Genomic DNA, 23615 nt, shown 5'->3' on the forward strand with positions numbered 1-23615 from the left:
CACCATGGTGCACGAAGTATCTACTTATCTGTAAGTCACACCAGTTGATCAATAAGATTGTTTTACCATAGCTCTCAACATGAAGTAACAACAACAACAACAACAACAACAACAACGATTTGCAGAGTGATGCAATTTTTTTTTACAATCCTCTGATCTTTCGACAAAATATATCTGACGAAATCGTTCTTGATAAGCTTTACTTGTGTAGATATTCCTCCTGTTATAGAACGGGAGTTATTCAATACACAATAAACTATTAAAGGGCAATACCGACCCCCAAAAACAAAATAAAACAAAATAAAGCAAAACAAAACAAAAGATAAAATATAAAAAATACAAAATACGAGAATACACAGAAAGTAACAACTAAATACAAACAAAGTTGAAAACTACTAAATCATTAGAAGAATATAGAGTTTCAAGTCCAAGTTTAGATACCTTTTTTTAACAATGCTTGACACGAGAATAATGACACTTTTTCGGACTCTTATTTCTTATCTAATTCTCCTTGTGCGCCTCGGAGATGAAATTCTAGATAGATGACACAATACAAATTCCTATTATTATTATCATTATTTAACCAAAAAACACCAACGAACCCCCTCCCCCTCCAAACAAAAGGTTTAAAGGCGAAATAATATATACGATTAACGAGGAAGTCATGATTATTTTATGATATGAAGATCGAATTAGTACAGACAAAATTAGCAACTCGGTCATGACACAGTGATGTCTTTCATGGCAACCAAAGAATTTCATTTCAATGCCCCAGGCGCCCTTTTATAAAATCAATTGTAGCGTATCAATTTACCTTTGAGTGTTTTTTTTTCTTCGACACACATTTAACGGAAAATATTAAAGTGATTTTGAAAATAGTTTGAGAGAAAGATATCACAAAAGCATGACACTGTTCGTATCGTATACATAGGGGGAGGGCACCTAAATATTATAGATTAATAAAATGTGACAGAACAAGTCAATTGAGTGGGGGTATGGAATGAGGGGGGGGGGGGGGGGGGGGTATCGCTCGCTTCTCATGCACCCTTTCCCCGCCGCCTTTCCCTTCACTTCCTTAGTCTCGCTATTACTGAATCGGTGGACGTGCTCCTACCTCCACCCTCCGATACTAAATAATTCTAGTTCCACTTTTTTAGTTCAACAATCAACAAATCCGTTAAGCCATTTTATATCAACATTTTAACTTTCTGCATATTACAAAAATACATATACATTTCTCTCAAAGCGGGAGGGGGGATTACAGCACCTTGTGCCGCCCCTCCCCGGTCCAGTCACGTAGGCCTTTAGGCATATTCAGTAAGTGCCCTCGTGTCGAATGTGCTGTAAATGAAGTCGATTTATGAATTAATAATTTTAAAAATGTTTTAAAGAACGGGATGTTTTTTTTGTTTTTTTATAGACAAGATGATTTTGTTTTTCAGTGAAAAAAAAATGTGGGCGCAAATCAATAATTTTTTCTGCATTGAAAGTGATGGTTGCATATATGCAGTATAGAAAGTCGCTATCTTTTTGCTAACTATTGGGTCTTTTCCGTGAAATATGCACGGGAGACCATCCTAATTAATGCCTCCTAATTTTGCAACATTTGCACGTTCGACCCCCCCCCCCTTCCCATACCCAATCATAAAATTGACTTTGATTTACACGGATCTAAGTTTACCACACTGACACGGTGATAATTTCGTATCTAATCTAATGATTTTGCTTCTTTTATTAACGAAATTGTATGCATTTTTTTTTATTTTGGACGACTTCCAACGAGTTGGAATTTACACCCTAAATTATAGATGGTCGTTTGAATGCAGACGATTTCTCGTTTGAAATATCTCTGTGTCAATAACTGCTCAACACTATCATGTCTACATTATTGGTTTGATCCAGCTCCTCCTACCTCCCGGGTTCGACCATGGACAAGGGAATGAATGTAACGCACAACATGCGCTGAATCACAACATCACAATCGTATTTGCTAAAAGGAAAAAGAGAGTCGAAAATGTACAACACGTAGCATAACCCTCTTCACTATGGAAAAACTACAATAAGGGTATTCACATCGTATCGTCTGTATGACTGGTGCTCTTACAGCAAGCAGGTTAAACTGTTAATGGATTCGTCCAACACGTTGTCAACGGGAAGTTGCAATCCACACAATTACTTTAAAATCGATACATTTTACCTCTAACGTAAGGATAATCATTTTTACGATTCTTAATTGAGTTTTATCCTTATTTGGAATTTAAAAATAACAAAATTAATATTCAAGACATTCTAAAGTATTATTCATTGGCAGAAAACCCCGTTCAAGAAATGATAAGAACTCCCGATGGAAAAATTGACTATTCCGGACATGCGCAGTATACTTTTGAGCTGCCATCTTGGCGTAGACATCGCAATTTTACGTGGAATTTGTAGGGAAGAAAAATTGTTTTTCGAGGCTAAAAAGTGAATTTGGTAAGTAGAAGAAACTTGCAATACACACAATATGTAATATTGCACCCATGTATTGGCATTTTTAGATAAGAGAACGTGTTTTCATGTCCCAATTCTTGCATACAAAATTGTTTGTGGGCGTGTGTTATTTTGATGTAAACTAACAAGCGTATTCGTTCCACCGTATTATGTGCGGTGGTCTTCTTGAATATAGTGCTATCAACAAGCGGAAAGGAGCAAATTATATTACGTTTTAATCTATATTCTTTCTTTGCCTCGACATTTGTACCCCAGGAAAACACTTTACGATAAATGGACTAATGTTTCGTAGTGTTTGCATGGTTTGGCTATACACGGTGTGTCTGCAAACTTCACCTAATTTCAAGGTTATGTGTCGATTTTTACTTCGCAAGTCAATGCACGAGGATTCGTGCAGTGTGCGAATGGTAGGAGCGTTCTATTGAATATGCTAATCATCGCGCATGCGCACATTGTTTTCTAAAACCAGATTCATGTTCATTATTTCCATACTGTCGTTGTGTAATCTATAATTTTCTTTTCAGCACTAGCTCCACCACACCTGTATGACTTCCCTAGAACTGAAGTTTATATCTTTTAGTTTTGAAAATAAACAAAATCCACTAATTGACTGTAAAGTAATTTTTTGCCAGGAAAATGTGATCGAGATAGAAATTAGAATTGTTACGTTATTTTCATATGACATTTAATTTCCTATCGTCTTGTAAAGTGAAGCTGATTTTAAAGATAAGCTAATTAAGCTAACAAAAATATTGATGGTCATCACCGCAAGGTCCATTTGCACAGGGTTCTGAAATACATTATCAGTATAGCCTATCTAAATTTTGTTTGTCACACAGGTAGTGATAGTGGTTATTTTATCTGACTGCTAAGAAAGCATAAATGCTTGTAAGTAATTAGCAACCAGACGGCTGACGGTTTTAGGTCCTTTCCGATCGAGGGACCAGGTAATGAGGATTAATGTGCAGTGTAGATCTGGACTGCTATGAATTTAAAGAGGTTTACATGCACTATTTCATAAATCTTTTGAGAATTATTTTAGACAATAATTTGAAGGACAAGTATTTATGATGATTATTGCTATTTAATGCATACGGTAACTTTCGTTAAATCCAAAGACAGAAGTGACAACTCCCATCATACGATATGCAGCTAGTGCCATTACTGCCATGGCATAATTGGCATAATGAAACTAGATTTTAGTTTACTTATACATGTATGTTGTACATGTAGTTGTATCTGTATCTGTATTTGTATGGTATGTTCAGCAAAATGTCCTCTTCAGACACATATCCACGCATAGTTGTATGCGACCAGCAAAATAACAGATGTTAACAGATGAGAGAAAAATGTTATATCAAATTCTAGATTCATGAGGCAAGCTTATAAATGTTATGGTTGATAGTTTAGTGTTTGTTTTATTATTTTCATATTGTTAAAAATCACAGAATGTGTGCAAACTATCAATAGACCTATACAAATACAATTTCTTTCTCCCATTTTCCATACTTTGATTCATTTGATAGAAAGTTATTCAAGTATAGTTATTTTTCAGAGGCTTCCACAATTTTTCTTCCACTATAGAATCACTGAGCTTGATTGTTTTAAATATCTGGCCCGTTGCATATAAATTACCATTGGTGGTAACTTTGCCATTGATGGTAACTTCCATGGAAACCTTGATGGCAAAGTTACCATCAATGGTAAGTTTCATGCATGAGGGTCCCTGATACATGATTCAACAGGGCTCAGTCACAATTCCTTTTGTTTCTGGGATAATCTATGCTGAATTTTATAGACATCAAATAGGGATTGTCCCTACAAATATTTGCCTTATACACACATTAATATGTCAGCTGAGCTAATCATTTACTATTTGCAACTGCTTAAATAATAATTTAGACACATTGTCACACAGTGTCATTGGTCTATCACTGGATGTATAGTGCTAAACTACATGTTAATGCATGAAATACATTTGCATTTACTCTTTAAAATTTTTGTTTTCACAGATGGAAACTGCATGTATTCATGATTTTTTTTTTTTAAGGAAGAATTTATGGCAATATTTTGATACGTCCACAGGGGAACCTAGTTTTTAGGAATTTGTTTGTTCTAGATTTTGTTTTTGTTTCATTGGTAAAGTCGATTATAATCTGAAAGGGTAATATTTTCATGTTTTTCAGTATTGAAAACATAAATTCACATTTATGTGAGCTTAATACTTCTCACAGCAGGGGCGGCGCCAGGTTATTTTGTTAGGGGGAGGGGGGAGGGGGCGAATGGGCGCACCACCAATGGAGGGTGTCTGAGATTTTTTTTAAAATTGATGGATAAATGGCTCAATTTGGTGGATACTTTTTGCGAAATTAAAAAGAAAACGGTCTTTAGTTCAACTAACATTAACAAGAATGCAGGGGGGTGTCTGAGGGGGATGTCATGTCCCCCTCAGAAGTTGAAGATTTGTTGTTATTGAATTGATGCATACATTATAAATGGCTCGATTTGGTGCATACCTTTTGCCAAATTAAAAAGAAAACAATCTTAAGTTCAACTAACAGGAACAAGAACGCAGGGGTGTCCGAGGGGGGATGTTCTGGTAATGTGAATGTAATAATGACACATCTATTTATAAAATCTGATCGCCTGATTTGGCTAGTTTTTTCTCTCTTTTTCTTAATTTTCTATATCTTTATTTTTTTCCCCTCTCCCCCCGCCCTCCCTTACGTCATAATTTACGTTTTATAGTTCTCTTTCTCCTGGCCTTCCTCCTTCTCGTCCCCTTCCTTTTCTTTTCTTCTCCTTTTTGTTTCTTCTCCTTCTTTTCCTTTCCTATTCCTTCTCCTTTTCCTCTTTCTTCTTCCCTTCCTCTTCCTTTTTTTTCAAAATGATAGGGAGGGCGGTCAGACCCCCTGCCCCCCCCCCCCCCCCCCGTAGCGCTGCCCCTGTCTCACAGTATATGATAAATGTTATCAGCCTTAGTTAATTTTATTTCTATTGTTCTACACACAAAAAGTTGTATTAAAACCTAAGAACCAGAAAATACATAGTGTTTATCTCTGTAATCTCAAAGATGATACACTTCGAAAGTTCGAATCTAAAGATGTTATAGCTTCTGTAATAAGCTTGTGATTTATCTAATGTAGAGATTGCTGTGTGACATGCAATTTGTAAAACTTCTTAAATGCTTGAAATGCCATGGCGAATGTAACGTTTTCAGGTGTGAACTGACACTTTGATGGAAATTTTCAAAAGAATTAGGTAGGAGAACTTGTTATTTTGAACAAAAACATGTTGAGAGTTAAAAAGAAACATCTTTGCCATGTCATAGAGAAGGAGCTAATTCAGTCAGTTCAACATACATCCCCCTAAATTTTACATGAAAATATCTATTTACAGGGAGGACGGAACATGCTTTTTCCATTGAGTTTGTGAAAGCCAAAATTTTATATTATAGTATTAATGACTGCTTTGAGAGAAATAGTTGTTTTTATACGTTTAAAAACAACTATTTCTCAAATATTAAAGCAGTCATTAATACTTTTATATGCCGGAAAAAAAAAAGAAAAAAAAAACAGCTTTTGTCGAAGATGGGATTCGAACTCTTGCGTACCAAAGGTGATGTAATTAAAGTCAGCGCATTAAACCACTCAGCCAGCGTGCTCTGTCACCATGCGCAGTAGTTTTCTTTAATATATACATTAAAATGAATTGAAAACGGCTTCGCATGGTCGATGCTTCGCGGCTGCTCCATTAAACAGGCCCTTCTTTTACTTTTGCAATGCATATTGGCACGAATTTAGATCAAGATCTATCGGGCAGATGTTGTTTTTTTGTTTTTGGAAGTTTATTTTCGTCTTCATGTCAACAATGCAAGATAAAATTGTCGGTAAGATCGATCGAGATTCAATTGTATTGAAATTACCGACCAATTCTTCGCACACGTACGGTATCCTCGATCGCTCAGACCATTTTTTAACATGTAAACCTATGGGGTAACCATGGAGACTGACCTATTTTCCCAATAACCATGGTTATTGGGATTTTGAACTGTTTTTTAACCATGGTTACCGGGAATTTTCAGGAACAGTTAAAGTTTATGAATGCAATTTCGACCAGTCAGATTGCTGGATTACTTAAGTGAGGTATATAAATCAATTTAGCACACTAATCACATAAAATAGGCTGAAAATGTGTCATTATCTCTTCAGTGACATTTGTGGCACCTCTCTTCTCTGATGGACTCAAGATAATCTTGATAGCTTATGTGGCGGATTTGACAGTTTTTAATATCAAAGACACTTTGCTTATTCTCTTAATTGCTGAGCATTGTTTAGCATTAGATCCCCTAATGCCATGGCATTAATGTCCTTTAGCAAGACATGAATCTACATTTGCCATACTCCACCCAGGTGAGGTAAATGGGTACCCGGTAGGAAGAAATTCCTTGAATGCGTGAGCATCTTTTCATGGTAGCTGGGCAGGGCCCTCGGGAGAGCAGTATGAATACTGATGAGTAGGTGATGAGGCTACCCTGGGTAAACAAGACATATTATTATTATTATTAACAACAAAAGACAGCACTCTGTCAAATCATGGATCCAAAGTCATTGGAATTGTCAATTTAGATTGAGGGTTGGAGAAATTGAATTTCATACATGATTGTTGATAACTCTCAAGAAGAATGAAGTAAATAAAATACACGAACAACATTTTCCTTGATAGCTATTACAACATTTCAATTGTCTAGGCATCATAATTTTGAAAAGAAGCTTCATATGCCCATCAAAGTTATTGATTTGAAAAATAGGTTAATTCTTGTTATGATTTTGAAAATATAACCTCTTTTGAATACATGATTGTACATGTAAGCCAGATTCCCTAAAAGGGTCCTGAAATTGACTATTGTGGATACTATAAATTCATACCAGACAACTATTTTTAAAGCTATACCATATGACATGCTGTTTATATGGTCTTATTTGCCAAAAAAAATATAATATTGTATGCAATCCGACTTAATTTTATTTAAGAATACTATTCATTTTGAATAGTAAGGGATAGTCTATTTCATCTGGATGATTTTTGGCTAGTTCGACTTATTGGGGGGAGGGGGGGGGGGGAGGGGAGGGGGGGGGGGGGGGAGGGGGGGGGGGGGGGAGGGTGATAACTATGACAGGACCCCTACACTGTAAATACTTATTTGTGGTGATTGCTCGTGATTGTGTCATCACAAGAACTGATTGATGAATTCCTGCCGAACTTAGGTCATGTATGTATCTTGCAGAGCCAATTAATTGATTAGCTTTTGGGGTCACAAGGTCATAGGTCAAAGGTCACAGGGCTCATGTATGCAAAAATTGCTTGAGATCGCATGGTCATTAGAACCGATGGATGGATTACCATTAAACTCAAAACATGTATGTATCTTGCAGAGCCAATGAACTGAGTAGATTTTGGGGTCATGAGGTCAAAGATCAAAGGGTCATACATGTACAATGAGAAATAGCTTGTAATCACGATATTCTGAGAACCTGTTAATGGATTACAATTGAACTTGAATTTGAAAAATTGCTTCTGTTTGGTTTGTAAAATTGCTCAGTGATGGAGGCATCATGCTCGACTACGCGCAGTCGAAGATCCATCTAGTTAATGTTAGTTTGCTTTTTCTTATCAGATGTGCTCATGAGATTTTATGACAATGCCCAGTAAAATACAACAACAAAACATTAACTTGTCATCCCAGGATTAGGAAAACAAAAATATAGGGCTTATTAAATTTGAGTTACTGACTAAGGGCCATGTCCATGAGAAACCGTGGTGGGCATCTTGGGTGGGTGATTGGCACCTTTTTAATTTTTTTTTTAATTATTCATTTATTTCTGCATGGTTCAACCGTTTACACTAGTAAACACTAGATTACAATCATTACCGGTATACATTTGCAATTGTAAATAATACAGAAGCATACAGAGGTATGACAATATGAGCTTGATACTTGAGAGATTGCCACACCTCATCATCTAACAATATATTTTTTGTTGGGTACTCACTTCTCAACTAGTGCACAAAATAGCTGGTTCCACATTGCGTAGCTTCAGATATTACCAGTGGCACCTGGATAGCGCAGGCCTAATTTACTTATTCACAAGCAAGGAACAAATATTTTGGAGGGACTATAAATTACTTGTTTCCTCAAGTTCAAGAAAATACCATGACAGGTGCCATTCAATTCTTATTCACACCTTTGAGGTACTATACTGCTAGGACAGCTAGGGTCCCAATGTTTCTACATTGGATGTATCAATCAAGGAGACTTTTATGATAATTGCTTGACACATTTATTTTTATATCATGGCAATCATTTGGAAAGATACCTGTAGCTGTCATGGGCTTCTATGCCAGAATTTCAGATGGCTCAATATCAAAATTTACCACATGCATACCTACAGTTGTACCCTTGTGTCAAATTTGGTTAACTTATTACAATTCAAATTAAGACAAGGGGGTTGGAAAATCTTAATTTACATATACCGGTAGATCATTTCAATTTCAATTTAAATATATTCCAGGCACACTTTGTAATGGGCACCTGTGACGCATATTTGTCACTTTTAAAAAGCCATATTTTCCTGATCACAGTCAGAATAAATTTTATATACATGTACACGTATGGAGTGTATTCTTCCATTGTCCTCGAGATGATTGCTCAGTACATTCTTGATAAAATATTATTGATTTGACTAGTGTAAATGTCCTTTTGCAATTGTAGTTGAAAACATCTGTTCATATCTACATGTACATTGTATGTTAAAATCACAGCTGCCACAAGGAATATCAGGCATTCATACCTTTACAGCAAGCAGTGACCTTGGTTACAGTGGTTTTGAAAATTACTGGTTAATAATTACCTGTGAGTGGAAAATAATTTTTTTTAAATAAATAATAATAATGGGTTCTTGTATAGCACTCTTGTCAGTCAGATTTGACCCTCCTGGCGCTCCCGATTATTACCCTGGCTTTAGCACGGCTGCCATACGGCGCTCTAGCATTTCAAAGAATAAATTCCTACCAGGTACCCATTTACTTCACCTGGGTGGAGTGTGGCAAATGTAGATCAATGTCTTGCCAAAGGACATTAGTCCGGCGGCGGGACTCGAATTGTGGACCTCGTGATCGACAGTCCGGCGACGTATCCACTCGACCACAACACACAATAAGAGAGATAGAATTGGTGATTCTGTTCACTATGTCACACCGCCATGTAAAATATCATTAACTGTGAGAAAATTTGAACTCATATTCAGAAAAACTATTTGCAGTGATTGTTCAGAGGCACTGTGATATTTGATCAATTCAATTACTCTTTGGATTGTGTGTATCAGGTAGTAATTGAAAATGTCCATTCACATGTGATTTTTTCACATCCGCCACAAAAAATTGCAGGCATTCATAACTTTACAGCATAGAACCTGGTGAGCAGTGACCTGTGTTCTCAAAACTTGAGCAGATCTACATGTATTCTTGGTGGTATAGCCAGACATGACTATTTGTTTCTCTGTAAGATTATGTCAAAAATGAACTTGATGTTCCCTTCAAATGTTCATGAATTAATGTCACATGTTTGATATCATTTACTGTGAAAAAAACTCTTTTATGAAGTAAGAAAATAACCTTTTCTGATTGTTGATTTGATTTGTGCCGACTGTTCAATAAGTTATGATTAGGTTGTGGCCTTTATTGATTGGTCTAGGTGTTAAATGTACGCTCACATCTGTTCTTGTTGCATCCACCACACCCTCCTGCAAATGCTGAAATTTCAAGGACATTAACAATTTAGTAGTAAATTATGTACATGTACGGTGTACATCATGTTATATGTGTTACGAGCATTATAATGAAATGCTTGTAGTACACATCCTAAATAAAGTGTGAAACAAGAGAAACTTGTTGGAGTCATATACCTTGTTTAGATGCAAATTTTTCCTTCAACATGGGATAATTTAGCGGTAAATTGAGATAAACACCACAAAATTGTGGAAACACGTCATACATGTAGTGTTGGTTGCACAGAGGGTCCTTTAGCTATGCCTATGTCCATGCATCGCCTTAATATGATGTTTATCTTCAAAGTTACCTAAAACTCCAAAAGAACCATTACATTATCAGAGATGATGATACAAATTAGGCAATACATTTGCCATTGAATTCACAAAACTCCATTTCGTTGAAAATCAGCCGTAGACGAAAGACTTCATGCATGGCTGATTGTCAACCAGACAGAGTTAAGTCTGTTGTCAATTCTGCATGTTGCTATGGCAGGCACAAAGTGAAAACGAATTTGTTTGATAGAATTATGGAAATGCAAGCACTACTTTAAACAAACAGAACTTTGCCATTCCTTGCTCATTTTTCCTGATTGAGGTGTCATATAAAAGGGCAGAACCTCAACTTTCTAGAAATGTAATTTTCTCTTTGAAATTCAGATACTGTCCGCCATATGACTTTTTGGTTTCCTCTCTTCAAATTCATTTTAATCACTCATGCGTGAAATATGCATCATATGAGTTGCATCAAATGAAAGAGGATGATCTAAGCTTTAAAAATATTTGTCATTTAGTAATTATAAATCTGACTACGTTATGATAAAACAACGATAATTCTTGGTTTTGTTTTTTCTGGGACGCACTGTATAAACCTTATTGTTTCCTGTTGAGTTTTCAGTTATTGTGCATTGAAAGTAGTTGAAATATGATTTTTAATATTCTTTCGAGGAAATGTCAGTGTCATCCCTGTTCAGTCTTTGGTATCAGTAATTACAACTTTCGAGTGAAAAGAGTAGTTTCCATTCATCCTTTTTACTAGTGAGCAAAAAATTGGAACATTTTTTTCTCTCTTTTTTGCAGGGCTGATGAGAAGTTTTAGATTAATGGTATAAAGATGGATGGAAGTGAAGCAGCTGACAACCTGATTGTGGAACCCATCAATGCTGCAACAAATGCAACTGGGCTTGAACCTTCACCTCAACCATCATCTACCGGTATGGCAGCTGGACCCTCTGCTGTACCCACTCCAGGGGCAAGTGAGAGGAACGGTGGAACTCCAGGTCCTCAGGGTATCGTCATTCTTCAGCAACCAAGACCAGGGTTTGTAAGGTCTTTCAAGCAAGCCCAAGTGCTCCCGCAAATCAAGATGAAACCAACCGGTATAATGCCAAAGAAGAATGTCCTCAAGGAGAGGCCTGTGATTGTTAAGAAGCGCTTACCATCACCAGGTTCTCCGCTGCAAGGAGTCAAGGCACAACCACCAAAGTCTACACCTGCAGGAGAAGAAGCAGATGCAGTAGCCTCTGCAAAGGCAACAGCTGCTGCTGCCGCCGCCGCTGCAGCTGCTGCAGCAGCTACAAGAGCCAGGATGACTCCACCTTCCTTCAATCCTCTTGGTTCTAAACTTGCACCAAAGCCTCTTGTTCAAAACCCAGGCTCAGGTGGAATAACCTCGGCTCCATCTGCAGCTCCCAAGAAAAAAGTGATCCAAATCAAGAAAACAGAGGCTTCAGGATACATATTGAACCAGGTAATACCCAAGGGTCAGTCACCTGTTCCAACACCAGCACCCTCAAAGACTAGCTCCCCTCAGCAGCCTCCACTGAAGAAGCTAGCTGTTCTGGCGGCTGCTCCTCATGGACAGACAGAGAACTTACAACAAGTGAACATACAGTCTCTTCCCCAGGTACCTATATTAAGAAGGGCTTCACAATCTGAACAGCAGCAGCAACAACAACATCAACAGCAGCTTAGACCACTTAAAGTATTTGTAGCCAATCCTCAAGCACTTGGTGCAGGAGATGGCAAAACCCATATCAAGACAGCTCATGTGGACAGTTCTGGAAAAGTTCAAATTGGTAAGGTTATACATGGCTTACCAAAATCTAGACTTGTACCTGCTTCAATATCCCCTAAGATAGTTGTGGGTGCCCCTGCTACACCAACACAAGTTGGTGCACCACATCCTTTGAAAGTCTCTGGAATTCAAACAGTACAGCAGTCCATTCCTACTGCACAGCCAAATACTACAAACCAACCGCAGCAGGTAACTGTGTCATCTGCCAAACTTCAAGGAGGTCAATTCCAGTTTGTTGCTGCTAATGGACAAAAGTATGTTCTTACATCTTCACTGTTTCCCACTTTTACCACAACCTCACAGGGGACGCTTACTCCAGTGCAGACCAGTGTTGCTAATGCAAATGCTGCTGGCTCAATAGCTGGAGGCAATCAACCTATTACTCTGCAGCTTAGTTCTGGAGCACAGGTAGTTCAAAGCCGCAGTGGTCAAGATGTCAAACCATTTATACAACAAGTATCAGGGTCAATTGTGAAGGGTAAGCCAGTGCCTGTTCAACAGGCTCTTGCAAAGATTGCTGCCTCTGCCCAAGTTGCTGGGGGGCAGAGGATTCAGATACTTCCCTCTGGCAAGTTAATTCCCGGGTTGACCTTGGCCAGTGGTACTCCAACAGCGATATCACCAGGGATGAAGTCACCTCAGGCAAAGATCACTACCCTTGGGCAAGTCGGTGCTCTTACAAACTCCCAACAGGGTGGCAGTCCTCAGCAGCAACAGCAAGGTCAGCTACCTCCTAGAACCATTGGTCCATCTACACCAACATCGGCTCCCACTACATCAATGAACCTTGTCTACCAACCTCCCATCCAGGGTGCTAAGAATGCCATAGTAATGACCAAGCCTCCAGGGAGTGGCAACCAGCAACCAAAGAATACAAGTGGCACTCTGCAGCAACTCATCCCTCATCAGATCATAGGAGGGAACAACCAGATTCTGATCCAGTCAACCATGCCATCGCAGCAAATCAGGACTAAACTTGTTCAGGCACCAATACAGGTACATGTTTTAGAAATCAAAGTTGATTCTTTTCATAATAAGAATACATATTGAGTAGCTTTGTTAATTTTTGTTTTTGAAAAATAATCTTCCTTTTCATTTGCACTTATTTAGTTGACCAGAAAGGCTTTAGAAATTTGAAGACCAGACCTATGTCTATGAAAAAAAATAAGCACTGGCATTGAAAACTTTTAGAATGAAACTCTTTCCTAGGTAATGTCATTTCTCTTTATAAATCACAAAACTGTTTTATATTAAACTTTTGATGAATTGATGATGCAGTTTATATCTCTGAAATGATTTATGTTTTATGTTTTTCTCAATGTTTTTACATGCATATCTTTTTTATTGCAGCTTTACAAATAAAATATACATGTAATTTGTTCTCACAATCTCATCATTCACCTGTATTTAAAAAAAAAAACAGATTTCGAATTCTCCGTCCATTCCACATGGTAACAAACCTCTTTCAAAGCAACCAGACAACTCGGCCATGCCACCACCACCCCTATCGGCACCGGCTGGGACACCCAGCACCGTCAGTCAATCAGGCAGCCTTCAGTCTGCTACCATGATGCAGCCCCAGCTGCTGCAGACCTGTGGTGCTCAGGCTACCATTGGACTCATCCAGGTACCCATGGTAAATCTCATTTAGGGTACCCATACATTATTACAGGGAAGTTACATGCACTGTACACAGAAATATGTATATGGGACTACATGCATATGTGGCATAAAAATCTGTCCCGATTGTTATGCTGTTACATGCCATATTTAGAATTTTAAGGCATATGAAGAGCCATGCTTTCAGGGAACATAGTTTATCTGATGTTCTTCCACACTTGCATAATACAATGATAACACACACAAATTATTTCTCACCTCTTCCCAGAACTCAACCTTGTCTTTAACCAAGTCTTGGTGAATTCTACATGCATTGTGAAATTGTTAACATGAATTAAATTTAAAAGACAGTTTTTGTCTGATTCAAGTGAGGCAATCAACATGGTACAGTAATCAGATAAACTTAAATCTTAAATGTAAATAGGGAACAAACAGGACAAAATAGCTTGTACTTGCCCATGTTTAAAGAAGAAGTTTATTATCGATGTCCTGAAAAGATAGGTCTTACAGATCAATTAAACCTGTTGTGGTTCTTCTCTTCCTAGTTTGGAGGTGGTCGAGAGGAAATTGGTGCCGTTACATAAAAGAGTAGTTACCATTGTGATAGCTGTGGTCTTAACTCATGAAATTCCTTCGGCTTCCTATAGGGAAACTTGCTTTATCAACCACCTGTGTACAAAGGCCACTTTTCCTCCTGTGAACAGTGTTTCTCATTGAATTCTCAATTTAATAACTTATACATAAGGCCACCTATTTAAACATAATATTTGTAACCTTTCCAGGTCAACATTGGTCACCCTATCCAGCTACAGTCTAGTGCATGTTCAACCAATGTGACCCATAGTCATTCTGGTAGCATCCTCGCCAAGAGTGGAAACACCACCCCGCAGTTGGTGTCAAGCAATGCCATTTCTCCCGGTCAAATCTTCCAGCTAGTCCAGACTTCAGGAAAAGTACCCATGCTCTCGCCAGCGATCAAAGAAGTAAGTTACTTGACTTTTGTATGAAGTTCAAACCCTAAGAAGAGAGAGAAAATAAACTCTGCATTTCACTTTCTTTCTATAATATATTTAACTAACCCTATAGCTCCGTCCATATTTGTGAAAACTGGACATTGCCAATGTGCGTTTCCCCCCTTTGCTATAGCCTCCAGAACTGTTCACACCCTTGTCATTTTTCAAGATTGATGTTAAGCATGCACCTACATCCATTCCAAATGTCCCTGACTAACAAGGTCCTAGTGAAAATCAGCAAATCAAGTGAAAAGGAAGAGACTGTTGTGGTCAAAGACAAATCAAAATACCATTGTCCAGATTTGATCTTCTTTTCATGTTTGAATCAATAGTGTCTTCCAACATTAGTTTCTTTACCATTGTCTGCATAAGGGCTTAAAAAGATGTTGTATTGCCCTTTAGGTGCCAGTACCTGGGTCGGTTGGTCAGATTAATAATTTAAAAAATCCCCCCTCCCTCAAAATAGCGACCGTCACCCCCAAAAATTGAAACCAGGAACGTCGCTCATTTTTTTTTTACACATAATGGTACATTGATCTCTCCTTTGCTATGAAGTCTGAACTGTTCACATCTTTGTTTGTCTGTCTAGATTGAGGTCAAACATCCCTCTACACCCGTTCCGATTGCCCCTGCTCTCAGAATCCCAGTCAAACCAATCAAGCCAAGTGAGAAGGAAGAGCCAGTCAAGGTCAAGAATGAGTCGAAGGAACCATTATCTAGCATCGATGTAGCACTAAAGTAAGTCTTGGTCTTAAAATCGATCAGCCTTTTCGCTCTATGTCGGTACGGGACTCGGCTGTATGTGGTGTGATGGGCTGCTCAAACTTGTGTGTGTACTTACGTGTACTGAGTCTGTGTGTGTTGGCGTGATAAAGTTTGTGAATACGTCGTACCCATTCATTAATTCTGCTGTGTGCTACTAGTACTGCAGAGAAAATGTCTCTTAGCCTGTCATTAGCGAAAAGATCTGGCAAAAATATCAGCTTATACAGTAGACCAATGCTGTGGTTTGGTATGTGTTATTATATGACTACATTTCTTTTTCCAAACAATTACATGACACATAGAAAGTATTATATCTGAATTAAAAAAATCATCAGGTACCGCTATAATTTTTCTGTTATTTTCTATTCTGCACACAGGTATGGAACGTTTCCTCAGGCCCCAATCCCAATGAATAAACGCAAGGCTTCTGAGATGATGGAGGAATCAGAATCAGAGGACAATATTCACAAAGCACTCAAAGTAGAAGGTAAGAATCACAATTTCCATAGCTTTGTTGGTAGAAATCTTTGAACTTTTGATATAATTCATCGCCAATTATATCAGGCAATTTGACCATTATGTTTAATTGAATTGAATTGAATTGTAGTAACTGTATACATTATGAGATAAAGGGAGAAAATGCTCTTTAGGAAGCCACTTTTATCACTTTGGGATTGGTTATTCTAAAAATGCATCATGTAGAACTTCTTATGGCTAACTTGGTGACTATTTGGGGTCATTTGTATTGTGAGCTAACTATGAACTGGTTTGTATGAAGAAGACTGAAACAGGATTTTGCTCCTGTCTATCATAAACTCTGAGAATGAGTGACTGAGCACAGTTGTATCTGGTCAAGGCCTTTATAATTTAAAAAAGTGAAATTTAATGTTCAATATTTCAATGCTGTTTATTCAATCATATTCAAAACAATATTGATCAGGTTATGAAACACAAATAACGGTATGTTTTTGGCAAAGCTTCGTTGGTGACGATTCTGTATTTTGTGATAGTGTCTGCCTAAATCTCACTCCAAGAAGAAGTTTTTACAGACTTTTTTTAGCACTTAGGTATCTGATGGTATTACATGTCGTAATAATGTACATGTGCTTTGAATATTATACCCAATGCAACACGTAACCAAGGGTCTCATTATGTTTATCATTATATTGACAAGGATTAATTTGTAAATTGTTTGTTTTGATTTGTTAGTTAACAAGCCAGAAGAAGAGAATGTAGAATTCTCTTGGGAAGAGTATCTGGATATCACTGGAGCTACAACTGCCCCTTTCTCATGCTTCCCTCATGTAAGTCATTCGTCTCTTTTGCTACAGTATAATAATAATAATAATAGTGGGTATAGCACTCATGTCTGTCAGACTTTACACTATTGGTGCTCCACAATTATTACCCCAGTTTTAGCCTGGCTGCCATTAAGGTGCTCTGGCTTTTAAAGGAAATTCTTCCTACCGGATACCCATTAACATCACCTGGATGAAGAGTCTCAAATGTAGATTAATGTCTTGCCTAAGGACATAAATAACGAGGCGGGACTGGAACCACGCATCATGTGATCCACAGTCCGGTGACGTATCCACTAGACCACGACATCTGTCATGATCCTCTCTTCATCCATTTGCTATAAAGCTATGGGCTGTATCATACATGTTTCTATACGTCTATTATGTTAGCATTCATGATAGTAGTGATAGAACAAATACACCCATTCTGTATATGACTTGTGAAGACTGTTTCTATTACATGTACCTACTGAAGGCAGATCGTACTTTGAAAATAACCCTCCGCCACTGAAATTTGCTCTGCAAAATTTGGAGCAAAGAAACAGATCATTTATTTTAAACAAAAGGAAAGCCTATATATGATATTCCTTCCTGTCTAAAAAAAACCTTTATTATCTTTAAGAGGTTCATTTTACCATGCTGACTTGTAATCATAGAGGCTCACATGTTATTAAGCTGTATTCCCTCTGCAATCACCCGAGACCTTTTAAAACACCTTTCTATGACTGAATACACTTCTCAGTTGCAGAATGGAGGTAATCTAATTGTAGGTTTTCACAAGGGCGATCTAACATTTCGTCTATCAACATTTGCTCGGGCTTTAATTGTCAAAGATAAAAGTGTTAGGGTTTCAATTGCATTATAGGTTAAGTCTAGGGTTAGGGTTATGGTTGGGTAAAGTGTTGGGTTCAGGACTGACGTTCGGAAATCAGTTAGTGTAGGAGTTGACAGTGGAGAAATTGTAGCCAAAGCATGTGCCAAACAACTAGTCTAGTGCTGTAACATCACAGATATCTCCAATTTCGTTTAACCGCCAGTCAAAACCGAACAGTTTTCGGTTAAACGATTTAAAAAAAAAACAAATTAAAAACCGGGAAAACGAAACCGTCCAATTGAAAACGGATAGTGCCATGGGCTTTCGGATACCGGATGGTTAAACGTTTGACTACAGCACTACATACAACCATCACAAGTCCTAGTGGTGGGACAAGGGCTCTACTGGGCTTCGAGATCAAATACCAAGCATCCACAGTACTTCATTCCAACATTTCCCATCCCATCATTTCTTGTTGCGTAGGTGGAATCCAGTCTGACATGCTACGTCAAGTTTGGTATGAAGGTGGAGGTGCCCAACCCCATCATGACCTACCCTATCCACGTCAAGAGTTACTGGGTAGCGACCATCGTGGCCCTCTCTGGCTCCCTCATGCTGCTGAGGTATGATGGATGGGAGGAAGGGGATCGGTCGGGAGACTTCTGGTGGGACCTGGTCTCCATGGAGGTCCATCCCATCGGATGGTGTGCCAGGAATGGCTATGTCCTGACGCCCCCAAACTGTGAGTATTCATGTTGTTGATCTTTTTGTATATTTATTCTTAACAATGAAGATAATAAACATTAATGGTAGTGAAAAGGAAATTGTGATGAAAGATGTTTAATGTACGTAGTCTCCTAATACTCTACCTGTATCATAAGATACATGTACATGTGAGATATTTTCTTGTTTTCATGGGCCCATTGCATAACACTTACCATTGATAGTAACTTTGCCATCAATGGCAACTACCATAGTAACAGGGCTCAACAGCTAATCAAAATCAAGGTTTCCATGGTAGTTACCATCAATGGTAAGTTTTGTGCAAATGGCCCTGACCATGACTTCCAATGATTACGGATATTGGGCCCTAAGCGAGGATCCTTCTGTTCTGACGTCTCACTGTTAAGCAATCTCAGAGGTACGTAAAACTCACACAGTTGGAAGTTATGTGCAAAGTTATTCATGTAGATTTTTTTTATGCCTCCGTTACGAAGTAGCCGGAGGCATTATGTTTTCTGGTTGTCCGTCCGTCCGTCCGTACGTCCCGTTCTCGTGATCGCGTTATCTGAAGAACCGATTAATGGATTCCTGCCAAACTTTGGTCATGTATGTATCTTGCAGAGCCGATGAACTGATTAGATTTTGGGGTCACGAGGTCAAAGGTCAAAGGTCACAGGGCTCATTATGTATGCAAAAACAGCTCGTGATCACGTTATCCAAAGAACCGATTGATGGATTCCTGCCAAACTTTGGTCATGTATGTATCTTGCAGAGCCGATGAACTGATTAGATTTTGGGGTCACGAGGTCAAAGGTCACAGGTCACAGGGCTCGTTATGTATGCAAAAACAGCTCGTGATCGCGTTATCTGAAGAACCGATTGATGGATTCCTGCCAAACTTTGGTCATTTATGTATCTTGCAGAGCCGATGAACGGAATAGATTTTGGGGTCACGAGGTCAAAGGTCAAAGGTCACAGGGCTCATTTTGTATGCAAAAACTGCTCGTGATCGCGTTATCTCCAGAACCGATTGAAGGATTCCTGCCAAACTTAGGTCATGTAGGTTACTTGCGAAGCCGATGAACTGATTAGATTTTGGGGTCATGAGGTCAAGGTCAAAGGTCATGCGGCTCATTATGTATGCAAAAATAGCTTGTGATCGCATTATCATTAGAACAGATTGATGGATTCCTGCCAAACTTAGATCATGTATGCATCTTGCAGAGCCAATGAACTGAGTAGATTCTTTGGTCATGAGGTCAAAGGTCAAAGGTCATGGGCTCATTATGTATGCAAAAATAGCTTGTGAACACATTCTCATTAGAACTGACAGATGGATTACTATTTAACTCGGGACATCTTGCAGAGCCAATGAACTGAGTAGATGTTAGGGTCATGAGGTCAAAGATCAAAGGGTCATATATGTATATGAGAAATTGCTTGTAATCACAATATTCTGAGAACCTGTTAATGGATTACAATTGAACTTGAATTTGAAAAATTTCTTCTGTTTTGGTTTGTAAATTGCTCTATGACGGAGGCATCATTTCGACTACGCGCAGTCGAAGTTCCATCTAGTTTTTTTACTCATTCGTTTTAATTGCAACATGCATAGTGCAAAAATATGCTGTGCTGCAATTTTGTTAACCAGCTAATATAACCTATCTTGTCCTTTGATTTCCACAGCTCTTATCCACAAACCCATCAACTGGCAGGAATTCCTGATCCAGACACTGACAGGCACAAAGACCATTCCAGAGCAGATTCTAAAGGAGGTAAGAATAAAGCATAATAATGAGCAAGTGTAAAACATCCCAAGATATCTCTATCTAAAGAGAGACTTGATGCTCAGTTGGTAGAGCAGTGGTCTCGTAATCCGGCGATCGATGCACTAGTGTCCTTTGGTAAGGTATTAATCCTCATTACCAGGTCCCTTGGAGAGGACCTAAAGCCGTCTGTCCTGTGGTTGCTTGCTACCAAGCATTTATGCTTTCTTAGTAGTCGGGTAAAATAACCACCATTAAAACAAATGATTTGATTTGGGCCTGAATGTATGTAACCAATAAATATGTCATGCACCTTAATTGAAGGTTCATTTATCTTTTAAAATACAGCTTAGAAGGCACATATATATCACCTGATTTGCTATCTGTCAAAGCATTTCATTTCTACTTTCCTTTGTAAATTGTAGATGAAATTTAATTAAAGCAAAACTGATCACAACAAGTGATTAGATGTTGTGTTTCTTTGCTCATGTCTTACCAACCCTTTGGCAAAGGTGACCCCTAAAAGATGCCATGTGATTGTTTTTAAGTGTAAAATTAAAAGACGAGATGAGATACGGCAAACCAAGATCCAGCTCCTATTAAATTTTCCCAGAAACTGGTCACAAATATTTTAGGTTTTTAGATATATTATTTTGCATTTTGCAATAAATACTGATTCAGCAACCATGTACAACTTGTGAAGTTGTGTCGTTTGTAGTGCCCAATTGAACACTAGATTACACTTATCTTTGATTGAACATTACATAACACTCTATCTTTGATTGAACCTAGGCTCCCAGCAGCCTCTACCCGGTCATGAGACTCAAGAAAGACATCCAGGTGGACGTGATAGACGACAAGTGCCCTCTACAGGCCTGGGTGTGCACAATCATTGATAACTGTGGAGGTCGTCTGAAGGTCCGCAGCTTGGGCTATCCTGACGGTGATCATGACTTCTGGCTCTTCTACCAGTCATGGAGGGTGCATCCCCTCGGCTGGGCCAAGGAGAGGAAGGTGGCTATCGGACCTCCAAAACGTAAGTCTGCATGCCTCCATTCAGGATGTCAACAAATTGGGGAGCAAGAGCTAGATTGTTCCTTGGTGCCATGTATTTGTGAAAAAAAACAAAGGGGTGTGGAGAATTATTCCCAGCTTTTTGTGGGATAGTTGTGAAGTTAACTACATTTACATCCCATGATTTGGGTGTGATTTACCTTTTGACTGCACATTACTATAGCTAGGTTTCATCATGAACCTAACACTGTGTAATTCTACATTTGACACAGATGTCTTATGTTCTACTGTCTTTCAATGATTTGTTTCTTTTTACAGCGGTGAAAGATTACAATCCTCATTGCACAGCTGCACATTACCAGGCCATGTACAAGCATGCTCTCAACAAGGCGGGAAACTCCCTCAACCTACCTGCTGAACTATTCAAGGTATATATATATATATATCCCACTCTTAGATTTATTTGTCTAGTTTTCTACAAAAACTGATGGTTCACAGACTCATACATGTACTCAAGGGTGTCGAAAGGTTGGGAGAGGATATTGTACCTTTTGCTTCTCCCTCGTCCCCACTTCACACTTTTTTCTTTTTTTTTCTTGGGGGGGGGGGGGGAAGATTTTTAGTGTACAGTGCATTAGAATGCATAATTGATAACAACCGAATTATAGAACTCCTTTTTGTGGAAATGGGGGGGGGCAGTCTATCTCCTAACCACCCCTACTTAGTCCACTCTCGTGCACAGTATCCCCCTTCTCTTGAGAACCTTATGATGCTCTTGCTTGTATTCTGATTAATATATGTACCATTTCAGTGTGAATGGTTGGAGCAGTTGATTCAAAAGAGAAAATTCTAATTTAGAGAATAGGTTAACTGGTGTAGAGTTGGTTATGTGTTCCAGAGATGACTGAGTAGACTAGCAATGAAAGCAGTGTAGAAGATAGTATAGGACAGGGAAGATGACTAATAACTTGCTGACAAAGAAGGTGTGAGGAGTTCTGTGACAAAGAGTATTCCTCAGTGGAGAAGCAGTAGATATCGGAATGAGACTACATATAGGCTACTCCCCATATGAAATTTCTATAAATGTTCTAAATTGTCCTAAATGATTTTAAATGTTTTATACTATCTATTACCTTTTTTTGAAGGAGCATAACAAAATCACCATCCACAAGTTCTTGGCTGGAATGCGATTGGAGGCCGTCAATCCCAAGGCTCCCTCCCAGATCTGCCCGGCCACCGTCACCGAGGTCTTCAACATCTACTTCTTCCGGGTCACCCTGGATGACCTTCGACCTGAGGGCGAGCGGGAGGAGGTCAGGATCACCTGCCATGGCATGTCTGGAGGTATCTTCCCCGTCGGCTGGGCTCAACTGACCGGCGTCACTGTGACCCCACCCAAAGGTGACTTTACTGCTCTAGTCTTACAGAAAAGAGTGTGACAGTGTTTATGTAGTGTCTGTGTACGTTTGTGAGAGAGAGAGAGAGAGAAAGAGAGAGAGAGAGAGAGAGAGAGAGAGAGAGAGAGAGAGGAGGGGGGGGGGGGGGGGGGTTAAGGACCAGTGCTTAATTGCAAATAATTTAATGATTTTAAAAGAAAACCAAGCAACATCAACAAAAAACAACAACAACAACAAACAGTAAAACCTTGTCTTGGTAATTGCACATGTTTTTGATGGTGGTATAATGCAGGGCTTAACATTAACAGGGAGCTAGGAAGAGAAAGCGTAATTGCAAATTGCAAATGAGTGTCATAATAAAATAATATAAAGTCATAAATAGCTCTCTTACACACTAATGGTAACACAAACAGTTACTTGTACAAACTTTGTAGGCCATCATTTCTATGGCAGCCTATAAACTCAACAGTTGCAATTTTGTTATGAAATTATTTTTTGAAAAGGATTTTTTTTTTTTTTTTTAAATTTCTGCTCTACTCGCATGTGTGTCTAGTTACAAGGAAGAAGCTTGTATACACATATGATGTTTGGCTTACAAAGCTATAAATCTTCTGTTTGAATAATATTTTAATGGTCCAATGAATGACTAAAACCCATTTCTACACCCCACTTTGATTGACAACAGGCTATGTGAATCTACAGCAAGGGAGCCACTTCGATTGGAATATATACCTCAGACATGTGAAGGGAAAGCCTGCGAGTAGGAGTATATTCAAGCTGGTGAGTCTAGTCATTATATAGTCTTGTTTAAT

At 38.6% G+C, this 23615-nt stretch overlaps 1 protein-coding gene across 3 annotated transcripts in view; it reads left to right on the forward strand.

The window, feature by feature from the left end:
* The first annotated feature begins 2365 nt into the window (after window positions 1–2365).
* LOC581269 (scm-like with four MBT domains protein 2) overlaps window positions 2366–23615 on the forward strand; it is a 30300-nt gene continuing 9050 nt past the window's right edge. For 2 of the 3 annotated variants that reach the window (XM_030971975.1, XM_030971976.1), the window contains exons 1-13: window positions 2366–2472; window positions 11397–13389; window positions 13817–14029; window positions 14796–14996; window positions 15616–15764; window positions 16169–16278; window positions 17001–17095; window positions 18387–18645; window positions 20313–20401; window positions 21185–21428; window positions 21725–21834; window positions 22552–22807; window positions 23489–23583. In XM_030971975.1, the coding sequence (XP_030827835.1) occupies window positions 11431–13389; window positions 13817–14029; window positions 14796–14996; window positions 15616–15764; window positions 16169–16278; window positions 17001–17095; window positions 18387–18645; window positions 20313–20401; window positions 21185–21428; window positions 21725–21834; window positions 22552–22807; window positions 23489–23583 (3780 nt within the window). In that variant the 5' untranslated portion in view covers window positions 2366–2472; window positions 11397–11430. The remainder of the gene's footprint in view (window positions 2473–11396; window positions 13390–13816; window positions 14030–14795; window positions 14997–15615; window positions 15765–16168; window positions 16279–17000; window positions 17096–18386; window positions 18646–20312; window positions 20402–21184; window positions 21429–21724; window positions 21835–22551; window positions 22808–23488; window positions 23584–23615) is intronic. The other variant, XM_030971977.1, reaches the window with a different exon arrangement.

Source organism: Strongylocentrotus purpuratus, unplaced genomic scaffold, assembly GCF_000002235.5.
Source record: "Strongylocentrotus purpuratus isolate Spur 01 unplaced genomic scaffold, Spur_5.0 spur5_scaffold_6, whole genome shotgun sequence".
Classification (NCBI taxonomy): Eukaryota; Metazoa; Echinodermata; class Echinoidea; order Camarodonta; family Strongylocentrotidae; genus Strongylocentrotus; species Strongylocentrotus purpuratus.